Source organism: Zootoca vivipara, chromosome 2 (genome assembly GCF_963506605.1).
Source record: "Zootoca vivipara chromosome 2, rZooViv1.1, whole genome shotgun sequence".
Lineage (NCBI taxonomy): Eukaryota > Metazoa > Chordata > Lepidosauria > Squamata > Lacertidae > Zootoca > Zootoca vivipara.
Window position 1 is genome coordinate 56,921,687 of NC_083277.1, and position 25,733 is coordinate 56,947,419.

Sequence of the window (25,733 nt, forward strand, 5' to 3'; positions counted from 1 at the left end):
GCTGGGTAATCTTTGGCCAATCGCTCCATGACCTTCCCCCCACAGGGTAGTTGTGATGATAAAATAGGGGAGGAAGGAATGTATGCCACCCAGAGCTCCTTGGAGGAGGGCTGGGATAAAAATGTAAGAAATAAGTGAATAAATCCCAATATCACGCTTAACAATGTTGGGCCGGGCTGCCTGGATTAGAAGCCTAGAGGCACCATATATGTAGTCACAAGGCCCCTGACTTCATGCCAGCAGGCTTGTTTATTAGCTGGAACCTCTTTTGCCATATTGCTACAGCAGAGATTATGAAACAAAGTCCTCATGTTCCTGATGGACTCTCATGATCTCCAAGGACAGTTTTCTGAGCTGCGTTCACCTCAGCTTGCTGTCTCCATTTTCTCACTCCTGCTGCATTTCTGCTGAAGCAACGCCTTGTTACCTTGCTCCCATCTGTTCAGTTCCTTCCCCTGAGGGGTTTATTGTGGTGGATGACAGTAATTCTCTTTGCCTTTAGCTCCTAACACTCCGGTTCCTTATCAGGATGCAGAATCCTTTGGGGAAATTTATGCTCTAGCCTCGGACAGTTCAAAGAGAGTCCTGGGCTGTTGTAGGTGTCTGTGGGGCTGTGCTCTCTGAAGGAGGGAGTCTCTCTTCCAAACCCCATTTTGAGCTGTGGTTTTTGGTTTCCATAGTGACACTTCCTGTGGTAGAGAAAAGAGGTAGTGAGTGCAGCACTGTGAGCGTGGCAGGCAGCTGCGCTCCTTCTTTCTCTCCCTGCCGGGGATGCTCAGAAGGCCGTGCTGCAGCCTCAGGGAGGGGCTTCTCCTAGGCTGATGGTCCTGGCTTAGACGGACTACCTGTGACAGCAGCACGAGGCATGCTGGGAAAACCCAAATACCTGGGCGTCCAAAATGGCCGAATGGTGAGTGAGTACACTTCAATTGCTCCTGGGGGATGATGGCAAGGCCAGAGGCTTGCAGCTCACAAACCTGCAGGCAAATATGGTTTCTGTCCCCCCCCCCCCTGGTCCCAGCAAAGGATGCTTCAGGAAAGCAGCCTTTAAAGGATCCGGGTTGTGTGTTTATGCATTTTGGGGTTGTTATTTATCTAGGAAGATCAGCATTCACTGTTTTTCTCCTCGCAGGGTCTCTCTGGGCCAGCTGGGGTGCCTTTGCTTTTCATGGATCTCTGACATCCAGGAAGATAAGTGGGAGGCTGTGACACTGATATTGAGGAGAGGGTGGGATTTGACTATTAGAGAAAGGCCAATGCACACTTAACTTCCTTTGAGCCTGGTGACAATGAGCCTGTTTGCCCCACCTCGTTCTTTGTAACTTGTGGGAGAGTACATGGAGAGCCCTCTCTGCGTGGCTGGTCTGTGTCAAGGGTCTGTGACTCTTGCCTTGCTAACCCCTCGCCCTCCACACCCCGCCAGATTGTGTTTTTTTTTCCCTCACACTGAGCGAGAGGGTTTCTGTGGCCTGTGAAATCACAGTACTTTTCAGAGGCTGCAGCCTGCACGGAGAGATGATCTGCCGCGGTGAGCCCAGAAGACCGAGGGCTGGCGTGAGAGTCTCTGAGATCATGTTGCACAACTCAGCATGACTGGCAGCCACAAAAGGCAAGGAAGGGCTGTAATCAGATTAGATGGGCCGACAAAACTGGATGCCGGAGCCTCATGAAGTGAGCAAGGCAAAAAGAAAAAAAAGAGCAAGGAGTTGCAGGTTATATAAGCTGGTGGTGCTGAAACCTGGCAGCTATTTGTTTAGGGGAATAGCAGGGTTTAGTAGGAATGTTAGATGGGACATAATTGCGAACCAGCCACAGAAGCCTAGTTGGTTGCTTGGAAAGCGGTTTTAGCCTTTGTTTGCCCTGGATGGGGCATCCTATCTGGAATTTCTGTGTGGGATCAGCTTGTAGGAGCCTTTGGAGAGAAGTCCATGGTGTGGTTCATAGAAAGATTCCCTTTGACTTTGGTGACAACATAGAGTCTTATCCTATTGTGCAGAGTTGGGGAATCTGTGGCCTGTCAAACACTGTTAGACTCCAATACCCATCAACCTCAGCCAGTATAACAAATGGTCAGGGATGATGGGAGCTGTAGTCCAGCATCATCTGGAGGTGCAGAGAATCCCCATCCTTTCTGTAAAGTGGATTCAAATAGAAATATCATATACTGACCCCAGAGACAGTACCCACATTACTGTTTACTCTGGCCCACCACTGGTGCTTGAAGCTGCGTACACATGGCATTAGTCGCAATCCATTTCTATATCCTGTCGCTTTTTCTTGAGAAATACTGTTCTTTGGTGCATTTCCCTTCAAACCAGGTGTCATCCATTTGGAAAACATAAGCTACATTCATTTCACGGTTAAGCTGAGGTGTGTACAGCTGTTGCACATGTGCAGATGACAGCTTCATGAGTAGGAGTTCAGGGTGGTGGTGGTCTTCAGGCATGGGGAAACCAAGCAGGCAATGTGTATCAAGTGAAGACACCCCTGCCCCTTCTTGGCTGTGTACAGCAGTATGGAATATGTGTGTGGGGGGGGATGCTAATGTGTGCATAATCTATGTGTCCTGAAAGTTTCCCACTGCCATGTAACATTAGGTTGAATTCAACCCTGTTTCTGTAGAAACCGTTGTGGGTTTCCAAGAAGGAATGGCTGCTCACGTTCTCATATGGGGAGTTGTTCTGTCTCCCCTGACATGAGAAGGACCAAGCTGTCCCATCAGCACCCTGCTTCCATTAGTCCTTTTCAGGTTTGTGTGATCTGAAAGACCTAGACTGAGGTTCCAGTATGAGGAACCTTGTATGTGCCACACAGCAATGGCGTAGGCAAAGGACACCACCAACATCTGTATGTGGTTGGCTTGACTAGACACTGGCACTGTGGCAAGGCTGGTCTCTGTGCCACATCCGGATGGTCCTTGTGATGGGAGTCTCTAGTTGAGGGGTGGGGAACCTTTGTCAGCCTGAGAGGCGCATTTCCTTCTGGGGGCCACATGCCAGTGGCAGGTGGTGCCAGAGGCAAAGGCAGGCAGAGCAACGATTGGCTAGTGTTTACATATACCCAGACAAGCCAAAGAGCCAGTGTGGTGTAGTGGTTAAGAGCGGTAGACTCCTAATCTGGGGAACCGGGTTCACATCTCCGCTCCTCCACATGCAGCTGCTGGGTGACCTTGGGCTAGTCACACTTCTCTGAAGTCTCTCAGCCCCACTCACCTCACAGAGTGTTTGTTGTGGGGAAGGAGGGGAAAGGAGATTGTTAGCCGCTTTGAGACTCCTTCGGGTAGTGATAAAGCGGGATATCAAATCCAAACTCTTCTCTTCTTCTTCTTCTTACGACACATTCTGGTCAGGCAAGAATAGGGAGGGTGCAAAGCAGGGCAGGTGAGGGGTGAGGCTCAAGTGGGTATTATGGCAGCAGAGAGTCTTAGAGGCCAAATAGAAAGGCCTGAAGGGCCACACTTGACCCCTGGGCCTGAGGCACTCCACCCCTGCTCTAGGTCTTGTGTGTGGCCCTTTGGTGCCATTATACAAGTAATGTTGCACTTTGAACACCATTTCTGATTGAACCTGGAATGCCCCACTTTTCCATTTTCTTCCCCTCCATGTCTCAGAGAACAATTAAAAGTGGTGTGTGTATGTGTGCAAAAACGGAGTGCTGCTTATACCGAAAATAAATTACCTGCATCAAATGAAGGAAATTGTGGAGCTGGCATACAAAGCCCCTTCCTATAATTCTGAAGGAAAGGGTCACCAGTCCGCTTTAAATCGTTTAATTAAAATGCTTCAGCAGCCAGCCATTTTTTAGGAAACACATGGGGCGTTTCTTCCTTTATTGTAAATGGAGACTTACACTGCAAGCCTTTACATGTCTTCTCAGAAGTAAGTCCCACTGTATTCAAATGAGCTTACTCCCAGGTAAATGGGTAAAGACTGGGCAACCGTAAGCATTTTTAATAAGAATTAAATCCCACTGAGTTCAATAGGATTTACTCTCTGGTATGTTCCTGATCATTCTCACAATTTTTCCTCCTCCTCCTCCTCCTCCTCCTCCTCCTCCTCCTCCTCCTCCTCCTCCTCCTCCTCCTCCTCCTCCTCTTCTTCTTTCCCACCTTTTCCCTGACAGAGACTCATGGCAGCGTAGTGCTGAAATGTTATTTCAGTTCCATTTATCAGTTGAAGGTATTGTACACAATCCCCTCCCTCACATATCTTTTTTTCCTTTACAACAAACTTGTGAGGTAGGTTAGGCACTGAGGTTGTAATTGGCTCATGGTGACAGATGTATATGCGTATAAGACATCTATGTGTGCAGGAGATCAAACGCGGGAGAAGCTTCCTGATGTAGAATAGAATGTCTATATTTTCATTTGAGAAAATGTTGGACAGTATGGAATAGTATTGGCCCTGGGTCATTCCTCCTGGGGTACATCTGGGAATAAGGTGGGCCTACAGCTTACTTTCTCCCCAAGGCAGCTGGGTCCAGGGGTGGTAGTGTTGGGATCCTGCTCTCGTGTAGGTCAGCACCTCCTTCCCACCTATCTTACATTGCTTACAGCGAGTTCTGACCACAGCAGACTTCCACAACATCACGGGAGATTGGATGCGGCATAGTCTGGCACTTGTCCTGAGGTCGGAAGCTTTCTGGTAGCAGACGGCTGTCTTGCACCTGCTGTGTGCAGCAGGATGTCCTGTGAAGCTGTCTGATGCTGGAGCAGAGGCTGCCTCCGTCCCCAGGGGTACTGGCCCCGCAGCATCCTGCCATATCCCTAAGAACTCTTTTGACCACTCTCATCCTTCTCTTGCAGGGCCTGGCTGTGTCAGATGGGGGTAAGTAGGCTTCTTTGGGAAGGGTGCTGGGCATGTGGGAAGGTTAAAGACCTGACCATGACAGCAGGGCTCACTGGCTAGTAGGGGTGGAGCAGTGCAAAGGTTGGTAAACTCTACAAGCAATAGGAAGACCTGCTCACACTCACTCACATTGGCATTCTGAATTACATAAAACGGCTCCAGGCAACTAGATGGTGAAACAAACGTTGCCCAAAATATCTCTCAGGATATTTTGCCTGGACAGAGGACACAGACTGGCCATTTCCAGCTCTAAGACTTACCAGCTGGTATACAGAGGCCAGAGATTTGTTGCTGGGCCAACCCCTTCATTATGTGGAGTTAGGTGTCTACCTCAGAAGGATGCTGGGGGTAGAGGGAGAGATGAGGAAGTATTGGATGACAGGTCTGCCTATGCCACATAGCATGGCCTGCACCTCCTACAGTGGCCTGCTGCCCTCAGGCGCAGTGGGGGAATGCCATCTTGTTGAAGTAAGATTCAGTTGCCACTCCAGTTGGTTTCTGTATGTCAGGAGTGGCAAACCTTTGGCCCTCCAGATGCTGCCAAACTACAAGTCCCAGCAGCCCCAGCAATCATGTCCAGTTGCCTGGGATGATGGAAGTTGTAGTTCAGCCACATCTGGAGAGCCAAAGGTTCCCCACACCTGCAGTATGTGAAATGAGGTTGTCATCTAGACCTCTCCCTCAGGTAGCCAAGTTCGGCAGACCCCCAACTCAGTGTCACTCTAGGGCTTGGGAAGGACCTGAAATCTCTCTCTGTTCACAGAGTTAAACAGCTCGAGGGCTCGGGGCAGTAATAACAGTGTGGACAGTCTGTCAACCACCCAGAACACCTCTCCTTCGGGGCAATCTGTAGCACGCTGGGCAGAGTCCTTTGAGACACTACTGCAGGACCGACTTGGTGTGGCCTACTTTACTGTGAGTAAGACACAGCACTTCTGTTTATCATGATCTCCCTCCAACATAGTCAGTCTGTGGGGCTTATCTGGCCTCAGGGGTGTAGCTAGCTGGGGGCGCTGCAGCGGATCCACTCATGGGGGTACCGCGGCAAGCTGCCCGTGGAGTCCACCTGGCAGATGCAAGCCCCATGCTGCCGTTTGGGGCAGCGCAGGGCCCCGAGCTACCATGTCACTCCCAGGAAAGATGCGTGGCTCAGGCACACTGCAGGCCAGGCCCCATGGTATGTGCCACCTCCCGTGGTGTGCCATTTTGTCACCCCTTCAGGGATGACACCCAGGGCGGACCGCAACCCCCACCCCTTCCTACGCCCCTGTCTGGCCTGCTAAGCCTTCTCTAGTGGCCTGCCAGCCTCTTACCCAATTTTCTGGTGGCTGCCACTGGGGCAAAAGCATGCAAAATCAAGCAAGGGTGGTGCATTTCCCCTCCCTACCATGGTAGTGCTATGTAGAGAGGTGGAAGCTTCTCCACCCAGTCCAGTGCCACAAGGGAGAAGGAAATGGCTCACCCTTCCGTGAGAAGCAGAGGTACACACCGCCCCCCCCGGTGTGTGTATGTGTGAGTCTGCAATAGTATGTGCCTGTTGTAGAGTTTACATAATGTTTTGCTTTGTATTGTATTGCATTTGTTGTACCTGGCTGAATGGTGCCTAGATGAACTCTTTGATCTACATAGGACACTCAATTGTGAGAGTCCTGGGACAGAGAGAGGGTCGTCCTCATCTCTACCCACACCTCTTTTTAGGAGTTCCTGAAGAAGGAGTTTAGTGCTGAGAATGTATATTTCTGGCAAGCCTGTGAACAGTTTCAGCAGATCCCAGCTGGCAGCACCCAACAGGTAAGAGCACCACCAAGGCCAGACAACAACGCAGATGAAACCCAAAGCCAGCAGAAAGCAGACTCTTTCTCTGCCTGGGGGGCTGAAAGGGAAGCTCAGTTTGTTCCTAATTTGCCCTGAATGGGATATATTCACATTTATTTTTTAACCACAAGGTTTAGAAACTGCAGTTTATAAAATGAAGACTTTTGTTTTGAGGAAGCTCAGTTCTGCACAAGATGCAGGCAGAACATTTATCATTGCTCAGAAAACACATGGCCTGATTTGGAAGAGAGGATAGGCTAAGAAATGTCAGGATGACTCCTTGCCTCTCAGTTACACTACATGAACTGTACTGAAAAATAAAACACTAAAGAAATTCTGTACCTGAGGAAGGCAAATTCTTGGCTGAAAAAAGCTGAATTCTGCTACCTAGACACATTGTGGAAATTGACTTTTTGTATACCGATACTTCCCTGCTTTCGTCACTGAGGTCCAGCGCCGAGGGTCTTCTGGCGGTTCCCTCGCTACGAGACGCCAAGTTAAAGGGAACCAGGCAGAGGGCCTTCTCGGTAGTGGCACCCACCCTGTGGAATGCCCTCCCACCAAAGGTCAAAGAGAACAACAATTACCAGACCTTTAGAAGGCATCTCAAGGCAGCCCTGTTTAGGGAAGCTTTTAATGTTTGATTTCTGTATTTTAATGTTTTGTTGGAAGCCGCCCAGAGTGGCTGGGGGAACCCGGCCAGGTGGGCAGGGTATAAATAAATTATTATTATTATTATTATTATTATTATTATTATTATTAGTCATAGGGAAGGGCAAGGAGCTTTGCAGCACATTAAAATACTTCCTTTTGATGGCTCAGAAGCATTTTGAGCCTCCCTCTGGCTTTGGCAATTTTACCAGGTATGGGAAGGAAGGATTCTCATAATGTTGAATTTTGCAAACAAATGAATTTCAATTTAATACTTTTCTAATATTTGCATACAAGCATTGGTTGCATGCAACCCTGTGACTAGAGGAACCCAGACGCTCTTCTCCACTAAAGGAGACAAGAAGAGCGGCACAGAGAGCAGCTGCACTTGGTACCTTGGCTTCTTACCTGTGGTAACGTCATAACTCGTCTCATCCCACATTGCTTTCTCCATAGCTGGCCCAGGAGGCTAGGAGGATCTATGATGAGTTCCTGTCAAGACATTCGGTCAGCCCAGTCAATATTGACAGACAGGCCTGGATTGGTGAGGAGATGCTGGCCACCCCCACCCCTGACATGTTTCAGGTCCAACAACTCCAGGTGAGAACAGTCCACCTTAGTTAGTCTATGAGATGTGGGCTTGTGTGGGAATCTAGGAACACCACCTGCTCCTTCTCCAATCAGTAATGCGAAGCATCATTACTGACGTCTTCTGAGGTAGCAGAAGGGATGCAGCTCAGAAGCAGAACAGCTACTTTGCATGTAGAAGGTCCCAGGCCCCAATCCTTGGCATCTCCAGGTACATCTGAAAGCCTGGAGGGTTGCTGCCAGTTGGTGTTGACAATACTGAGCTAGATGAAGCAGTGGTCTGACTCAGTATAAGGCAGCTTCCTATGTCCCTCTGAGGCGATCCAAGCCCTGGAGGGCGTCCTGCTTCAGGGACAGTGACTAACCCAAGGCTTCTTGCTCCAGATCTTCAACCTGATGAAGTTTGACAGCTACGCACGCTTCGTCAAGTCTCCACTGTATCAGTCATGTGCGAAGGCTGAAAGCCAAGGGCAGCCCTTGCCAGAGCTGAGGCCTCACTCTCGAAGCGGCAGTCCCCCAAGCGACCATGGCAAGGTACAGGGCCTCCTCTTGAGCAGGACTGCTTGGGAAAGTTAGGGGGTGGCCTTTCCCCACTTCGTCCCCCTAACCTGGTCCAGCGTGCCTTGAGCTGATGCACTCTCTGGATTCCCCCTAGAAAACGAAACTAAAAGCAGGGAAATCGCTGCCGCTAGGAATGGAGGAAGGTGGCAACTTAGGCAGCAGGAGCCCTCGGAGATCCTTTCGGAGAGGGGACCAGAGGGAGCGTCACTGGGGAGGTGAGTCCAAAGCCAATAGTTGGGACACCACAATTGTTCAGGTGACTCTGGGTGGTTAATAAAGTGCCCAATTGCCATGGATCACATATCCTCCCAAAACCTGCTGATTCTCTGTCCTAGAGGAAAGAAATGGCAGTGAAGGGCCGTCCCACTGGCGTAAGTCTCAAGGCTCTTTGAATTCCTCGGCTAGCCTGGACCTGGGCTTCCTCTCATCTTACGCCACCAACAGTTCCCAGACTGAGGCAAGTGCTTCTGGGACTTGTTTAGCCTTGGGGGGGGGCAGTGAAAACTGATCTGTGCTGCTGTTGCCTACCCCATGCTGCTCGGGTCACGCTCCCTTCCCTGCGCTAGTAGGCATTTTGCTGTTGCTTGATGTTCTGCCATGGCTGCTGCACGCTCTGTCCCGCCCAGCCCCCACGCAATCTGTAATGGGCTATGTGACTGTGCAGTGTGGAGGAGGTTCTCAACAATGTGCAGTTCAGCTCTGCAAATGCTCCTGGGAAGAGTCGCTGAGGCAGCTCCCAGTATTTTCCGCAGCTGCAGTCTTGGTGCCCTCCAACAGACGCCCACCCCTGGAACTGTTGAAAAGATGTTGCTTACAGCCATAGGGAGTCCCAGCTGGCGGGGAGGCAATCCTCGCCTCCTGAATACAATGACCAGTGAAAGGAGAACAGGGAGTGACATTATCCCTGGGGGAAAGCATTGCTACAAAACCCAATAACAGTTGCAGGGATAGCAGGGTGCTGAATATTGCCAGATCTGCATAACATGAATGTAAACTACAGAGTACAGACCTGTTCCAATGGAACCAGCTTCTGGGGAGCAAAATAATGATTTTTATTTACTTATTTTTTAGTATATGCACATGCATGTACAGCGTACTTGTTTCTTGGACAGTGGATCAGATCAGATTTTTCTTTGGCTTTGATAGATATTACACATAAATGTCAACAGACCAGGCATGATTCAGCACAGTTCACCAGGTTCAGTGGTGCTTATTCGTAGGCAAATGTGGTTAGAGCGACAAGCTTAGTCTGCAAGAGCGACATGTATGCAAAGGTCTGTGCACTGCGTTCATAGCACCAGTGCCAGATCTGCAGAAAGGGGGAGCTGTTGGACACAAAAGCAAGAGTTGCTGACTTTAGGCTGCCAAACTGACACATCTTAGAACCAGAAATCTTTTACACTTTTCTATACAGTAACCAGAATGAGAAATGTAGATTGCAAGAGTAGAATTCTAAAATGTATTACTTTAAACTGTAGGTAGTAGGGAAGGATCATATATTTAAATTGCTCCCCTATTGTAGTCTCTGCGTGCAGCAAAACTAGCATATCATTAGAGAGACTAAGAAATGGGTCCTCAAATGCATGTCTGGGTTAAAAGTGGTTCCTGAGTCTGAAAAGGTTGAAGATACCTGCTATATAGAACCTCCATGTTCAGGAGTAGTAGATCTCATGATACTTTTTGCTGGGAAGCAGCAATGCATTGCTGCTTGCATGTTTCCCATAGGCATCTGGTTGGTCACTGTGAGAACAGGATGCTGGACTAGATGTTCCCCTGGCCTGATCCAGTAGGGCTCTTCTTGTGTTTGTATGTTATGAGCTTGTCTGAGCAATCTGATTAACCGTGGTGGGAAACAGGATACCAGACAAACTTTGGGCCTTATCTAGCAGAGTTCTTCTTCTGCTAAACAGTTTACCATGATGCAAAATATGGTTTACTAAATAGAGGAAAGTTTAAAAATAAAATAAAAAATGGCACTCATCAGAGAAGCACAAGGAGGGCATTATACCCCCCACCTGCCACTTGTGTACATTCTAGTATTCTATCTCCTCATTCTCTATAATGCATGGAACAGCAAATATATTATGTTTTGCACACAGGTGAGGTATAAATGATGTACAGTTTTGTATGAAAATTCTGTGTATGGCTATTATCATTGGTGCATTTGTCCAGAAGCCTCAAAACACCCACAGTCAATACTATATATCAGACCTTAGGAAATCATCTGGTGTCCACTCTGAGCATTTATCCTAGTACGGTAGTTGAGCCAGCCGAAGAGTGATGCTGAATGTGTTGATTTCTCCTCCTCCAGAACAACAGGCAGAGCCTGACTGGCTCAGAACCTGATAGTCAGAACCAGCCTGTCAAGTACTGTTGTATTTACCTTCCCGATGGGACTGCCTCTCTGGCCCCTGTGCGCTCTGGACTCTCCATCCAGGACATGCTGGCTGGGATTTGCCAGCGCCGGGGCCTCCACCTGCCCGATGTCAAGATCTATCTTGTGGGGAATGAAAAGGTAGGCCCGGCCTATGGGAGGAAAAGGGAAAGAACTTCTGGAGGAATACCACTACAGAAATTTTAAGAGGAAGGGATGCTGTGTGTGCTGTATTTCCAGATCAAATATAGACAGAGACAGCAGCTGTAACCTCTTTCAAAGGGCAAAAACTGTCCAGTTGGTGGACAATACAGTAGCTTCCCTTGTGAGCTGCGAGTTCAGAAGTCCTTGCCTGAAATTTCACTGCAGGTACAAACCCACTTGAGGCAAACCAACATTCTCTCAGTCTCAAAAGCCATGCGCAACAATTGGCCATTTTATAGGGTTGTTGTAAGAATTACAGAGATAATGAATGTACAGTATATTGTCCCATAAGATTGGCTAGTTGAAGGCTCAGAATACTAATGATGGATAAGACACTGAAGATGGATTGCTAGAGGCACCAATATGAGTTACACACTACCACCATCACTTTCCAAGGGACACCCACTATTCTTCAAGTATCTCCTTGAGCCAGCTAATTTTACCCCACATAGCTGACGAGGAAAGAACTCAACATGAAATTACTTTAGGTTCACTTCAGGGTGAATCTTTCTTTTGCCCAGGGGTTGGGCCTCTGCATAGTTTCAATTCCTCTGAAATTCAAATACCTTCAATGTTGTTCTTTACAAAGTGCTGCCAGAGACAAATATTTACCTACCTATCCACAGGTAAGCCCCAGAGATCCACCCTGATTGTATATCAAGTATTTCAGAAGGCGTATTTGCATTAGGCAAATAATATCCAGCTTATAGCTGATTACAGCGTGTACATATACTTATAGGTCATTCCTAATGAAATAATCTCAGAAAGCTTCCTGGTCCAAAAAAAAGCATCAAAAGACCCTATGCATGTCTACTCAGATGTAAGTTCCACTGAGGTTCAAGCAACTTTCTCCCAGGTAACTGTATAGGATTTCAGAAGGCTGCAAACCTAAACACACTTATTAGGTGATACATCTCGCTGAATTCAGGAGAACCTACTTCTGAGTAAACATGCTTAGAACTATATTTAATACAGTAGTCAGCATTTAAATAGCATTTCTTGAGCATTCGAAGTGCTGCACATGTACTATCTCGGTAACCTTTACAATAACCTTATAAGGTACACAGACAAAGGACCGAGGTTGACAGACTGTCAGTACTGGTAGGAGCAAGATTTGAACAAAGGACACCCTCCGTCCTTAAGCCACAACACTACACTACTAACCTCTCTGTTTGTGGAGAGTTGCCACTACCATCCAAGTGCACAAATAAATAAAAAAACATGGTTCCAAAATATTCAAAACAGTTGAAAAATAAACTTGATCCAGAGAAAGGCATCTTGAAAGATTAGTAGGCATTGCTGAGGCGTCATGAGGAATGTTAGAAAGCGCTGATGTTGCAACAACACATGTGTTGCAACATATGGAAAATAACGGTGGTGTTCATGGACTCATGCTAGGAGGCGATTCATACCTGGTGATAAGAAATGTTAACAAGCAAACAAATGTAAACTAGGAAGAAGCCCTTAATCACTAGGATTGTTTTGTTGCAAAACACGTATCATGCAGGATTATTAAAGCTATTTTCCCAGACTTGCATCCTTGGTCTCATTAGCTTTTAAACTCATGCACACCTGTGGCCTTATTTTCTAGTTTTACTTCAAATACGTAGTGCTTTTTTTCTGGGGGACGCAGGGGTATGCATACTCCTAAACACTTTGTGGATCAAAGTTTGTACTCATTGGGGGGCAGTATTTCAATATGAGTAGGAAAATGAGAGTACCCTTAAACATTTTTTTAGGGGGGGAAAGCACTGCATATACCCATATACAACAATACATCCGTGCTTTAATTTTTGCTGTATTAATATGTCTGCCTTTGCTTGGCTTTTCACAGAAGCCGCTGGCACTGAACCAGGAGAGCTTAGTCCTGGTGGATCAGGAGGTGAAGCTGGAGACCAGGGTCAGCTTTGAGTGAGTGTAATCTTTGTAGACCCCCTCCTGCTCTGTATTGGCCATGTACTCCGTAGCCAACAGGCAGAAACTTTGCTAAATCCCTCTTAGCATGCCCCGGGGATGGGGGCCCGTCTTTATTTGTGAAACATAAGCAAACCAAACACCTCTCTGTCTACTGGTGTGCATGCCACTTTTATCTCTATGTTGCTTTCACACACACACACACTGCTCAGAGCAGCTTATAACAAGGAGAACAGCAATACATCATAGTAACAGCGATAATAAAACAGCATACAAAATGCAGCTTTTCGGTACAATAAATGTAGGAACATGACACCTCTTGGCAGGGGCAAGAACAACAAAGGAGTTTGAACAGTTTTATCTCAGTCCTGGATGCTCTGGCTACTGCGGCTAAGTCCACTACTACAAAATAGCCAAGAATCAGGTTATGCCAACCAAATGTCAAGGCCTCAGCTTCCCCATTGGGTGTGCTGCCCCTGTGGTATCCCCAATTCAGGGAGCATGAAGGCTTCCAAAAGCAGAGGGGGTGGGCTAGGTGGAAGCACCTCCCCCCACCCCCATTATCTTCCTCACACTCCATTGAGTCTCCCATACTGGTACTGGTGGCCAAGTGAGTAGACCATATGTGTTGCAAGCCCCAATCTGCAAATCTCTTGGGAGATAGCACCCTCCCCCCCCATCTGTGTGAACCTTGCTGTATCACCATGAACATAGGTCAGGGCTCACAGCACCAGAACGGACTCTGCCTCTCAGACCCTAAACCACAAGGGGTTCGCAACATTAGGATTTCATTCAAGACAACCTGCTTGAATATTCTTCTCCCTGCCCACTTTGCTGCGATTCATATATGGACACAGTATTAGGAAACTACCATCCTTCCTGCACTGCTTTCCTATGTGCTCAGTTTCTGTGTCTTTGCCCATGGGCTTCGAATGGGGGAATCAGAACTATAATCTTTGGTTTGCTACCGTTAGGCATCAGGAAGTGAGGGTTATCCTTCAACTGGGGTAGATGACTGGGGTGCACGAGTTATGCAAGGTGGCAGTGCCAGATGCAGCATACCGTGCCCATTGGGTAAATTTCTGATGTTTCTTCTCCTTATAGGCTAGAAATCATACCCCTGAATAAGACAGTGTGCATTCTGGCGAAATCTACTAAGCAGCTGCGGGAGGCTTTGCAGCCCATTGTGGAGAAGTACGGCCTGGATCTCACACGAGTCCTGCTTCGACGGGTGAGAACGGTCTTTGAGGAAGTGAAACAGGACACAGAAATGAAGTCTGGGTGACTCCAGTCCAGTGGTGGGGGACCTGTGGCCTTCCAGATGTTGTTGGATTCAAAGACCCATAAACCCCAGCCAGTATGGTAAATGGTTAAGGAGTATGGAACTTGGAGTTTCCTCCTGCAGTTTTCCTCTCTGTGGGGTTCTGCTGGGGACTGTAGGGATGGAATTTCTAGTTACATTTGGATCTTAAGCTTTCTCCCCAGTTTCTTTTAGCATCCCTTGCTCAGCACATAGTGAAACTATGGAAATTGCTACCATAAGTTGTAGTGATGGCTACCAACTTGGATGGCTCTAAAACAGCAGACAAGATAAGAGCTTCCCGTGTCTACTAGTCGTTGAATACCAAATGCCTCTGAATAGCATTACTAGGAATTCCTCGTTGTTGTGTTGTTGCACTCATGTTCCACTTATGGGTACAAACTGGTTGACACCTGGTTGGCAACTGGGAGAATAGGAAGCTGAGCTAGATGGGCTTATGGTCTGACCCAGCAGGGGGCTCTTTTGCATTCTTGTTAGGGACAATGCTTTCCCCTTCTAGTTAAGCAGGAGCAAGTGAAGTGACAGGCCAGGAGAGACTGGTACCCAGACCAGAGTCCATGGTAATGCTCTGTTCCAGCTAAATGTAGGCCATTCATAGGTCCAGCAGCTCTCTAGGCTCAGACACCATTAATTCTTTTTGTGGGTTGGCAGGCCACGGTACGTGGCTATTTCTCTTCAGCTTCTTTTTGGAAAGCTGCCTACTTTAGCAGCATGTATACAGTGTTGTTCTGGTTCATCTACCCTGACATGAACTCCTTGCCTTGCTGTGTCTCTAACTCTGCTCTCCTGTTGCAGCCTGGTGAGCTCCAAGCTCTTAATATGGAAGAGAAAGTTGCCACTGTGGCTTCTCAGAAGCTTGTGCTGGAGTCAGATACAGGTAGGTGAAGCTCAAAGGCACATGTGGTTGCTAATGTAGTATCTTGCCTTCCTCTTGACCTTGTTCATTTTTCTACGGATAGTTGGTAGATGGCTTGGCACTGGGCAGTATTAGACAGGGACACCTTCTTAGGGAGGGAAGAATGAATACCATGTGGATCTCAGGGAGGGAGGGAGGCTAATGCACATGACTGCCTTGTGTTTCCTGCCAATGTTGAAAAGCAGACCACTATTTTTTGCACCTTCCACTCAATGAGCCTGTTCAATGTTGGTTGCAGAATGGTGGTGGGAAAATCAGCTCTCAGTCATGGTGAACAGGTTAGATGAAGAGCCATTTGTCATAAGAAGTGAGGCCACAGGCACACATACAAAAACAGTCATCCACATGTCCCAGGGCATTTATGTGCTTTAGCACGGTGATATTTGTCAAGGGTGGGGGATCATACCAGATTTCATGCAGTATTGCATCCTGCTCCACATTCGCTCTGATCAACCACCTATGTCTCGTAAACTTATAGGTGGCCCACTAAAGTTGACACTTTTTTTCTGACAGGGCTCCTTTAATAGCTGTGTGATAAGTGAAGATTTTCTCCAGCAGGAAGCAGCAGGGAAGGGGAGAGTCACCTGTTGAATGGGCTCTCATCATACGGCTGCTGAAAACATGGGAGCCTTGTCAGAAAAAGAGAAGGCAACATTGCTACTTCCTCTCATCTTGTACTCCAAACCCACAACTTCCCTAGTCCATGACACATTTGTAAACACAGCATTTTCTTATTTTTGCCAGTATTCTTGCTAGCACATGGATCGACACTTGTTCTTTCAATCATTTCAAGGACAGTCCATTCATGCTCTCTCAGCTCCCAGTTTATAGGTTTCCAGCCTCTTCCATGTTGTCTCCTCCAGGAAATCCCGATCCATTCTCCATCAAGTCTTACTCTCAGCCTTCGTTCCAGCCATCCTCCCATTGTTGTCAGAGCTTAAGGTCTGACTCTTTGTTCTGCTGTCCCTCCAGGATATCTGATATCCATGTGCTTTATTGCAGAAGGGAAACCTCTTGGTGTGAGAAGTGCTGCAGTAAGCCCTTCTCGTGAGCTGAGTGAGGTGAGTTTTGGCCATGGGTTGTATTACCTTAGCTGGGGCAATTGCATGACAGAATGGTGCTCTGTTTTTATTTTTAGAAACAAAGCATTCCTGCATGTAGATCTCAGTGAGAAAAGTTTTGGCCTAGCAGAATTCCTGATAATACGTTTTCTATGTCTAGCGATGTCTTTCTGTCCCCCACCCCACCAGCCATGCATATCACCTTGTTTTGGGTTTGCTAGGCTTATGTCATAGTGCTTACCGGTAGGCAGGTACAGGGTTGGCAATTTTGGGCTCTGGTTATAACCATGCCTTCTCTCACTGTGGTTCCAGGATGACAGCTCTGTAGAGACAGAATCTGAATCTGATTCATTCAGTGAGGGGTCCTGTTCCTTCACTAAGCATCCTAGGAGCAAACAGAATAGACGCACGTATGACTTGGAAGGTAAATCTTCTCTGAAGTTACTTGTCAGATGGGGAGGTAAATAAGATGTTTATTACTGACTAGGAAGCAAGCAATGCAGTCCCAGGGAATTAAAGGGCGCTATGTCAATCTGCATACATGTTGACATATTTATTTCTGTAAATGCATGCAATTTTCAACCTCACTACTTTGTTGTTGTTGTTGTTGTTGTTGATGATGATGATAATAATTTATTACTTATACCCCGCCCATCAGGCCGGGCCTCCCTAGCTACTCTGGGTGGCTTCCAACAGGATATTAAAAACACAATAAAAAAATAAAACATTAAAAAATTCCCTAAACAGGGTTGCCTTCAGGTGTCTTCTAAAAGTCAGATAGTTGTTTATTTCCTTGACATCTGGTGGGAGGGCATTTCTACAGGGCGGGCAACACTGCCAAGAAGGCCTTCCGCCTGGATTATTGGCCATTTTTAAAAGAAAGGTTTAAACGTGAAGAAGGCTGTTGAATAGAAAGGTGACAACTAGTATAATAAATTATTGTTAGGCTGCCAGAACTACAGCAAATTCCTCCCCCCCCCCAGGGCTCGTGGATCTGCTGAACCGTGCACAGAGCTGCAGAGTCAATGACCAGCGTGGCCTCCTGTCCAAAGAGCATCTAGAACTACCTGACTTCCTTCAGCTGCCTGAACAAGATGGTGTCTCCAGCAAGACCAGCTCCTCATCCAGCCCAGCCCCTGAGAAAAAGTCCACATCTGAAGCCCCCAGTGCTGAGGCAGCCACCGCCTCTCAGTGTCAGGCCCAGAAGAAGCAGTTAGGATATCAGGCTTCCCTTTCAGAGGCGCCTACGGGAACTCCACCATCAGCAGGTCCTGCTGGGAAACCTTCAGCCATGTGACCTCCTCCATGACTCCATCCACCCGCCATACTAGTCCCTTCCAAGAGGCCTAGTCAACCCCATGTTCCTTGCAGTGAGGTCAGGTCCCTCCTGTTCAGTATATGTTGTGGTACCATGTTCTGCCTCACAGGGACTCCTCCCCTCCCATAGGAATATGGTCCGAGGCCTGGCTATGGCCTGCAGCCACCTCTAGGGACCCCCAGCCTGTCTTCCAGGAATAGAAACGTCTCCTCCTAATGTTCTGGCTGACTCTCCTCCCTTGGAACTGCCCGTGCTGGCTGGGCAGGAAAATGCCAGTCTTGCCCACTCGCTGTACCAGACCGTCGTACGGTGTTGCTCCGTGTTGTGAAACAGCTGCCCATGGCTGCCCCAGCAGCAACTGCATCTCTGTGGCAGGTGGTGATGACGCCTGTATATAGTTTGTAATTTTCAGTCTTTGTAAAATGTAAGATAACACTGTTGCTTAAGTTGTGCTGAGTCTCTGTGAGTTTGTGCACGGCATCACATGCCTTTCTGGGCAGTGCGGCAGCAATGGGTTGTGAATGCAGCCCTCAAGGCAGGCACACTCGGGTGCAGGAGTTGTGGAGACAGGACTGTTTTGGGGTCTGCGCTGCCCCTGAGAGGTTCCCACATCCTTCACGTGAAACGACATGGCTTAGAGCGAAGAGGACCCCCAACCCAATTCCCAGGTGCCCTGGGTCGAGCATTTGATGTGCAAATCCGACAAGCCCACACCAACTGTACCACAGAATCTCCTTCGCTGGAGCTGTGTATGTCTCTGCTTAGGAGCTGGGTCCCCCATCCCTCTCCAAAAACGGTGGAGGTGTGCTCTGTGGGCAAGCAATTGTGTGTGTGTGTGTGTGTGTGTTTGTGAGAGAGAGAGAGAGAGAGAGAGAGATGAATGGAAACTTGGGTTGGAAACACTCCAGTTGTAGGGTTGCCGCGCTCTCCCCACGCACAGAGAACACGCACATCCCTAGGTCCCTGGAAAACCTCTGCAAGCCTTTGCTCAGCAAATGTGTTCTGCTTGTGTGCATTTGCTGGGGAGATCAGCCAGCAAGCGGCGTGTGGGTGAGGTCGGGCGGGGCGGGGTCGCCGTCTCCCGATGCGCCCCATCCCCTCGCCCAGCTCAGTCCCCGAGGTACTTACCGAGCCGCCGCCTCGCATGCTAAGCACGGCGGAGGAGGCAGCTGCTTCCCCATTGGCTGCCCCTGACCGCATGTGCCGGCCCCTCACCGTCTGAATGAGAGTGGGGAGGGGAGCAGCCAGTGCAGGCGGAGATCCCGGACGGGAAGAGCCACCGGCAGCCCCAGCGACAGCCAGGTAAGCCCGGGCAAGCTGCGTCTTGCGGGCGGCGGCCATTCTTAGAGCAGGGGTCATTCCTAAGCAGGGGTCGTTCTCCTGAGTTGCTGGTCGGCTAGGGGGCGCTCCGCTCGCGAGGAGCAAAGTAGAAGGGGCGCACCTTCTCTCTTCAGCGTCAAGGCTCCCTCCGTTTCCTCAAGTCAACGCTAGGGGACGCTGTGGCTCAACGTTTCTGGGATGGGTGGGTGGGTGGGTGGGTGACATCTCCCTTTGGGGATCTACTTTGATGCTGGGCGCGGGGTGTCCTAATTTTGTGTTCCTTGCCATGCTGTGGTAGTTGGCTGCTTGAACCCCAACCCTAACGCTGCAGGCAGCATGATGCTTCGGCCCCCTTCTGTGTGGAAGGGACAAGCCCCAGATGCAGTAAGCTTTGGGTGAGCATTAGGGACAGCCTTAAGGTGAAGTTCTGCTTTCTGCCTTGGCTGCATTCCCATGAGCTCTAATGTGGCGCTCTTGTGTCCTGAGCACCCGAAGAAGGGAGGGTTAGAATAAACCTGTGGATAAACTCTAGTGCAGGTTTCACCAATCTGGTGCGTCTATGGGTCTGAAGGTAGTTGTATCCCAAAACATCTGGAAGGCAGTGGGTTGGTGAATGCTGCTGTAGTCTGATGGGAAGGGGAACCAGGACAGAAGGGGCAGCGCTGCCACTTACTTATTGAATTTATATACCACTCTTCATTTGAAGATCACAGGGCAGTTTTACAACTTGCCCAGTTCGCACGCTCTCTTCAGGAGACCTGGGGATCCCAGGCTAGAGGCAGCTGTGGAGGTGCATGAGATGTCCTTAGAATGGAGATGCCTGTCCAAATGAGCAATGTTTTCGAACTGCAGAGTGCATGGGATTTGAAGCAGATTTCCAGCTTTCTTGGAGCAAGAAGCACTTGGGCAAGGGAAAATCCCAAATCCATATTCAGGTGCTTCCAGATAGGGGTTTAATTTGCAAATGGGTCACTGAGATATTGCAAACAGGTCACTGGCAACAAGATAAGGCTTTCCTTGGAAAGGGCAGTTAAATGGAGAGAAAACACAGGCTGGTATTTTTATGCTCGTGATGGGTCTATATGGATTCTGCAAAATAAAAATGAAAGAAATTGTATGTATGATGAGCATTGAGCCTACAGTAAGCATCTACCTGGAAGCATCAAAGGGCACAACATTTACAAAATCCCTATCAGGGCAATGCTCCAAAAGGCTAAGAACAGGTAAGCAGAGACAAGGTCATAGGCAAAGAAGGCTGTTCAGCTTCCTCCTCCTCGCCCTTGAACACTCTGAAAATGGGGACAGGGCAGGTAACTGTTGTTGGTACTGCTGTTGCTTTTTTAAACAAGGGGAAGGAGTGGTTTCTGTTGGCTGCTTGGTCTTGGGCTTTCAGTGACTTTTCCTTTGAGGACTTGGTATCAGGTGTGCTCCCCACTCTGAACTGACAAACAGCCTTATTTGTTGGGCGAAGGGGTAGGGAAGGCTGTGATTTTCGCTGTGAGGCTGATGGGCAGAGTACAGAGTGGAGGACCATCCAAACAGCAGCATGTGCTTCTTTGCACTTCCATTCAAGTCAGGTCCCCCAACACCAACATGCTCAGTGGGGAAAGGAGTGGAAGAAGGGAAGCAAAGTATCGGGACTGCTGTCTGCTATTTTACCCACCATACAACCCGCTGGCCATAGTCCAGCCCAAATTAAGTTCTCTTTCCCTCCCCCACACATTCGCTTCACTGGGAGATCTTTATGTGCGCCATCAGAATTGGTGTACTGTATTTAATAAAAGTATTTTTAAAAAACCAATGGGACATATATTAGCTTGGTCATTTTGGTTGCCTTTCTGCACCTCTTTCAGCTCTATAATTTTCTTTCGGAGATAGGGTGACCAGAATTGCACAGGATATTTCCAAGCGCAGGCACACCATAGATTTGTATAGTGGCATTATGATGTCAGTAAGTTTTGCTTTTTATTCCTTTCCTTGATAATCTTCAACACGGAATTTGCCATATCCATAGTTGCTGCAATTTGACTGGTGCTTTTTGTTGAGCTGTCTACCTCAGCCCCGAGGTCTCTTTCCTGCTCAGTCACTGCCAAGTCAGTCCCCATAAAACAAATGTGAAGCTAGGATTTCCTCCTCTTGTGCCCCAGTGTGTACCACTAGGCACTTATTATCATTGAACCACTTTTGCCATTTTAATGCCCATTCAACTATTTGAAGAGATACCCTTGGAGTCCTATGCTTTCCCCAACCCCCCCTTTTTGTTGTTGTTCTTACCACCCTTTATAATTTACTGTATTGCCATCAGCAAACTAGGTCACCACTTTGGTCACCTCTAACTCTAGGTCATTTATGAACAAGTTTAGAAGGGCTGGCCCCAATAGAGATCATGGGGGGAGGGGGAGCCCTTGTTTACACCCCTCCTTTGCAAGGCCTGTCCATTTTATTGTCACTAGGAAACAGGGGATTTAGCCCTTATTTCCTTTGAGGTCAGTACCGGTAGTACTATTAGCCATGACTACCCTCCTCATGTGTATTGCGGCCACAAGGAGCGGGAGGAGACTGATGGTTTCTCAGATGATGTGCATCTTCCTTGCAGAAACTTCTGTCTGGCCAGAGAAGGATTTAAGAATTGCCCACCAGGAAAGAGCCATGGAGCTGAACTCAAAGGTACTGCATGGAAGTACTTTATACTAAGGAGGCCCAAAGAGGGGAACCTTCCAACAACTGCCACTCTCTTATTCCTGAAGACACTATAAATAAGCACCAGGGATCCTGTAACTCTCCAGATGTTGTTGACTGTAATTCCCATTCTCCTCGGCTAGGGCTGATGGATGTCAGTGGCCCCTGAAGGGCCACAGTTTCCCCATCCCTGCTGCCGATGCTCAGCACCTCTGAGGAAGTGTCACAGGGTGTCACTCAGTGATGGCAACGGTGCCACTAAGTGTGTCACACATCTCTCTAATCCAGCAGAATCACAGTGCTGCACAGAATGGCATCGTTGCATTAATGCAGTTTTGGATGGGGCTACGGCTCAGGGGAAGAGCCTCTTCTTCACAGATCCCAGGTTTTAGTTTCAAGAGTCTGCAGTGTCTCAGATGTGGGGGCTGGGAAGGACCACTGCCTGGGACTTTTGTGGAGCACTCTATAGTCAGTTTATAAACAATATGGGCTGGACCAGGAATAGCCAACATGGTGCCTTCAAGATGCTTTTGGACTACAATGCCCATCATCCCTGACCATTGGTTATGCTTCTTGGGGCAGATAGGAATTGTAATTCAACAACCCCTGGAGGCCACCACCAAGGCAGACCAAAGAGGCAAATATGTGCATTCTCTCTATGTATAGCCAGCCTCAAACAGCTGTAGAAGTTGATCAGTGGAGATCCTAGACCTTTCTTCTCAGCTTGCGCTTAGCACCCATCAGTGAAAACATCATGCACGCTGAGAGCTGAGCATGTTCTGTGATGTCAGGTGCGATCATGCCACTCACCTTACAGGTCGTATCTTCTTCCTGCATCCACATCATACTGAAAGGCCAGTGCCAGGAGTCACCTTGCAGTAGATGGGCTGTAAATAGTGGTGTAACAGCTATGCAGCTTCCACTTGGAATGGGACAGCCCTGCTAGCCCCATTCACATCTGCTGGTGGTGGCATGGGAGATGCTTCTCTGTGCCTAGACCATATGCCACTGTGGTTATGAATCTGCATGCAGCCAGTTGCATGGGTCCATCCCAGCTCCCAGCCCAGTGGCAAAGAGATCTGATACTGCTGTAGACTGCACTGCTCTGGGGTTGCATCTTGCAAACCAGAAGTGGTTACTACGCCACTTGCAGTATATATGAATGGGATATCTAGCATGAGCTTCCCTTCCTGAAGTGTCTGCAGCAAAACAGAAGCTATGAAAGATTCCAAGGGAGAGAAAGGGCTCAACGAAGGGCACGTTTCCCCAACTGATGTGTGCTTCCTATGCTGCAGGAGCAATCCAGCTCCCCTCAGAAGCAGGGAGTGAAAGCTCGGTCCAAATCCACAGAGGAGATCCAGCCTGCCAAGAAGGTAACTGCTCTACTCCAGCTCCACTTGGACGAAGAGTCCCCAATGTATGGTCGCATTCACAGATGGTCTGTTGGATGGCTTTGCTCTCCTGTTTGGTGGGAAGGGGTTCCCAGTGTTCTGTGTAATGTCAGTACATTGCAAACTACACTCTGGGCTTTGGAGCAACCCAGGCCACTTGATTAAACTGTCCTGGCTCTCATTGCAGGCTTTCCACACTCCCCAGAAGTCCTTGCCCAGCCAGATGGATGGAGATGATTCCAAGGTATGTTCACTGACATGTCAGGATCAGCTTGTCTCAACCAGACCAGAAGTCCATCAACAAAGAACAACTTATTTGCCTCTTCCAGAGGTCCCAAGCCATGATATCCTCCGGCTGCATTTTGGAATATGACCCTGATGCAGATGAGGACATGTGTTTTAGCTTAGCACTGATGAGGGATTCCCCTTCCCCTCAAGATGAGGATCTTTTGAGCACTCAGTGTGTTTCTTAAGAGGATGGGAGGACCCCAGAAGTGTGAATGGGAGAGGATGGGAGGAAGAAGTCTAGGCAGTTGGGGGGGGATTGTGTTGCAGGTTCCCATGTTAGCAGAGGTTCCATGGAACCAAAGTGCCATGCACAGGAAGAAACAACCCATATACCTGGATGAACTTCACTGAAGGTGTGATCATAGAGATTCATGGGTTTCTCTCCCTGCCTCTGAATGTGTCCCATTCTGCTGCGCTCCCCAGGGTTCCTGTCCTGTCCCGGCACCCAGTACTATTCAGCAGCAGCAGCAGACCTGAGGAACAGGAGCTGCTAGACTGCTGGTTGCAAGGAGTGGAGTCGTGACCATTCCTTGTTCTGCTCCATGGCTTGGCCCTGTTGCTCAGTCTCCATGCCCTCGTGGATGTCGCTGTGGTCCTGTCTGTCCAGCTGTTGCTGTCTGACTGTCTGTCCTCTCTGTGGAATGAGATCTGGGTAAATAAAGTTAGTTGGAACGTCTTTTACTCTCCTCTGTCACATTTATGCAGGTGCCGTTTGTATCACCAGAGCCCTGAAGGGCGCAAGAGCAGAACTGGAGACCAAACTTGCTGAAAGGCCTTGCTTCCCATGTGTTCTGTGCAGACGGATATCATGCCACTGTCTCTGCAGAGAAACCTGCACAACTCTCTCTTAAGAAGACTAAGTTGAGGTGTTACTGGGCAGGTCATAGGCAGGTCATACAGAGATGCCCTTAGAGTCCTAATACTTAATTTCTCATCAGCACACCAGATTTCTGGCCTGAGGACCTTCTTATGTGGCTCAGTTCTTGCCAAAGAATCTCCCACCTCCATGAGAACAAGCTCTGGTTGATCTTTCTGTTGGTTTACTTGCTGGCAACTCCATAGGCAGTCAGGACTCCTCATTTCATGTCTTTGTTATCTGCTAAAATTGATAGAAAATCCAGAAGTCTTGTTCTCTTGTTGCAAGAGGCTCATGTTCAGTCAACGCATGTGGGGCACCTACCTCCACTTGAAAGCCTCTTTGTATGCAGAAAGACTACACATAGATTTCCATGTGATGGGTGACTTCAGCAGACGTTCAAGGTGATACTATCACATGCATGCCCTACCTTTACATATGAATCAGCCTTCAAACATCCTCCATATGGCAAATACAAATGGAGAAACTTTTTCTGGGTAGGGTGTCAGGTGTTTGTGGGACAAAAGGCTCTTCCTGGAGAGAAAAATACCAAAATGTTTTCAGGTAATTGAAAGTCACAGACCACAAAAGAGAGATAATTCACCCTGCGCCCATAGTGTGTGTGTGTGTGTGTGTGTGTGTGTGTGTGTATGCAGCACGTTCTGGCACAGTCGCCATCTCCCCTTGCAGAACCCCTTCACTTGGCATGCTGAGGGGAGAAGGCAATGCCTATTGGGCTGCAGCGTCAATGGAACATCACATTGCATGCTGGGCAAGGACTTTGACCTAGCACAGTCAATGAGTGATAGGCCAAGGCAGAGGAGATTAATGATTGCAAGTCATTCTGAAGAGAGGCTTGTTGAAGAGTTGGTGCATTTCAGACGCAGTTTTTTTGGCCATCCTCTTTCCGTTGTTCTATAAAGAGCTCCATCCCATGCCAGATTCCTGACAACTCTGCAAACATACGTTTAAATATTAGTGTGAGGATCACTATACTCCTTGGAAGTCAGACAGAACTTACATAATTTTGGTTTGTGGTTATTCTATGGATAGTACATTGACTGTTGAAAACTTACAACATAAAATAGAGACTGGGCTTGAAAGGATGCCACAGACCAATTATTCCTAACCAACATTTGTCTGGAGAGCCTGTCCTAACCATTGGGCACAGTTCCTTGCAAGGCATGCCTAGACTATAACACCTGAGAGGGACGAGGGCACCATGGATACGGACCATACCAATCAGTGTCTACAAAGGGTTTTAAGTTTTCTTCTTAATCTAGTTGTATGTAGGGCTGGCCCAAGAAACCTTGCTGCCTGAGACACAAGGCAAGATCCCAGGCGGTTAAGACTTGCTTCAGTACGGATGATGGGACAACATCCTCCACCAGCCCTGAGGCAGCAGAAGGCTTCCAGCTCAGAGGAGGCTAGATTAGGAGACGCAGGGAGAGGTGAATGAGGCAGCTGCATTAACAGCAGTCTGACTAATACCGGTAGGAGGAAGGGTTGTATGTATGCCATTCGCTGTCTATCTTTTTACCAGTCTTTGCTAGAGACGACTTTCTGAAACTGCTTTCTTTTGTTTCTGATTTTGAATACAGCTGCATAGTTAGTAGAGCCTGAAAATAG

General features: G+C 48.2%; 1 protein-coding gene across 1 annotated transcript; it reads left to right on the forward strand.

The window, feature by feature from the left end:
* Positions 1–728: 728 nt before the first annotated feature.
* RGS14 (regulator of G protein signaling 14) lies at positions 729–23,924 on the forward strand. Its single transcript, XM_035105870.2, has 19 exons — positions 729–910; positions 4,805–4,826; positions 5,611–5,762; positions 6,546–6,638; positions 7,770–7,913; positions 8,286–8,435; positions 8,557–8,677; positions 8,798–8,919; positions 10,774–10,977; positions 12,875–12,951; positions 14,059–14,185; positions 15,071–15,152; positions 16,194–16,252; positions 16,565–16,676; positions 17,236–18,872; positions 21,487–21,557; positions 22,865–22,942; positions 23,148–23,204; positions 23,672–23,924. The coding sequence occupies exons 1-15, from the start codon at positions 866–868 to the stop codon at positions 17,547–17,549; spliced, it is 1,824 nt and encodes a 607-aa protein (XP_034961761.1). The 5' UTR covers positions 729–865; the 3' UTR covers positions 17,550–18,872; positions 21,487–21,557; positions 22,865–22,942; positions 23,148–23,204; positions 23,672–23,924.
* Positions 23,925–25,733: the final 1,809 nt, after the last annotated feature.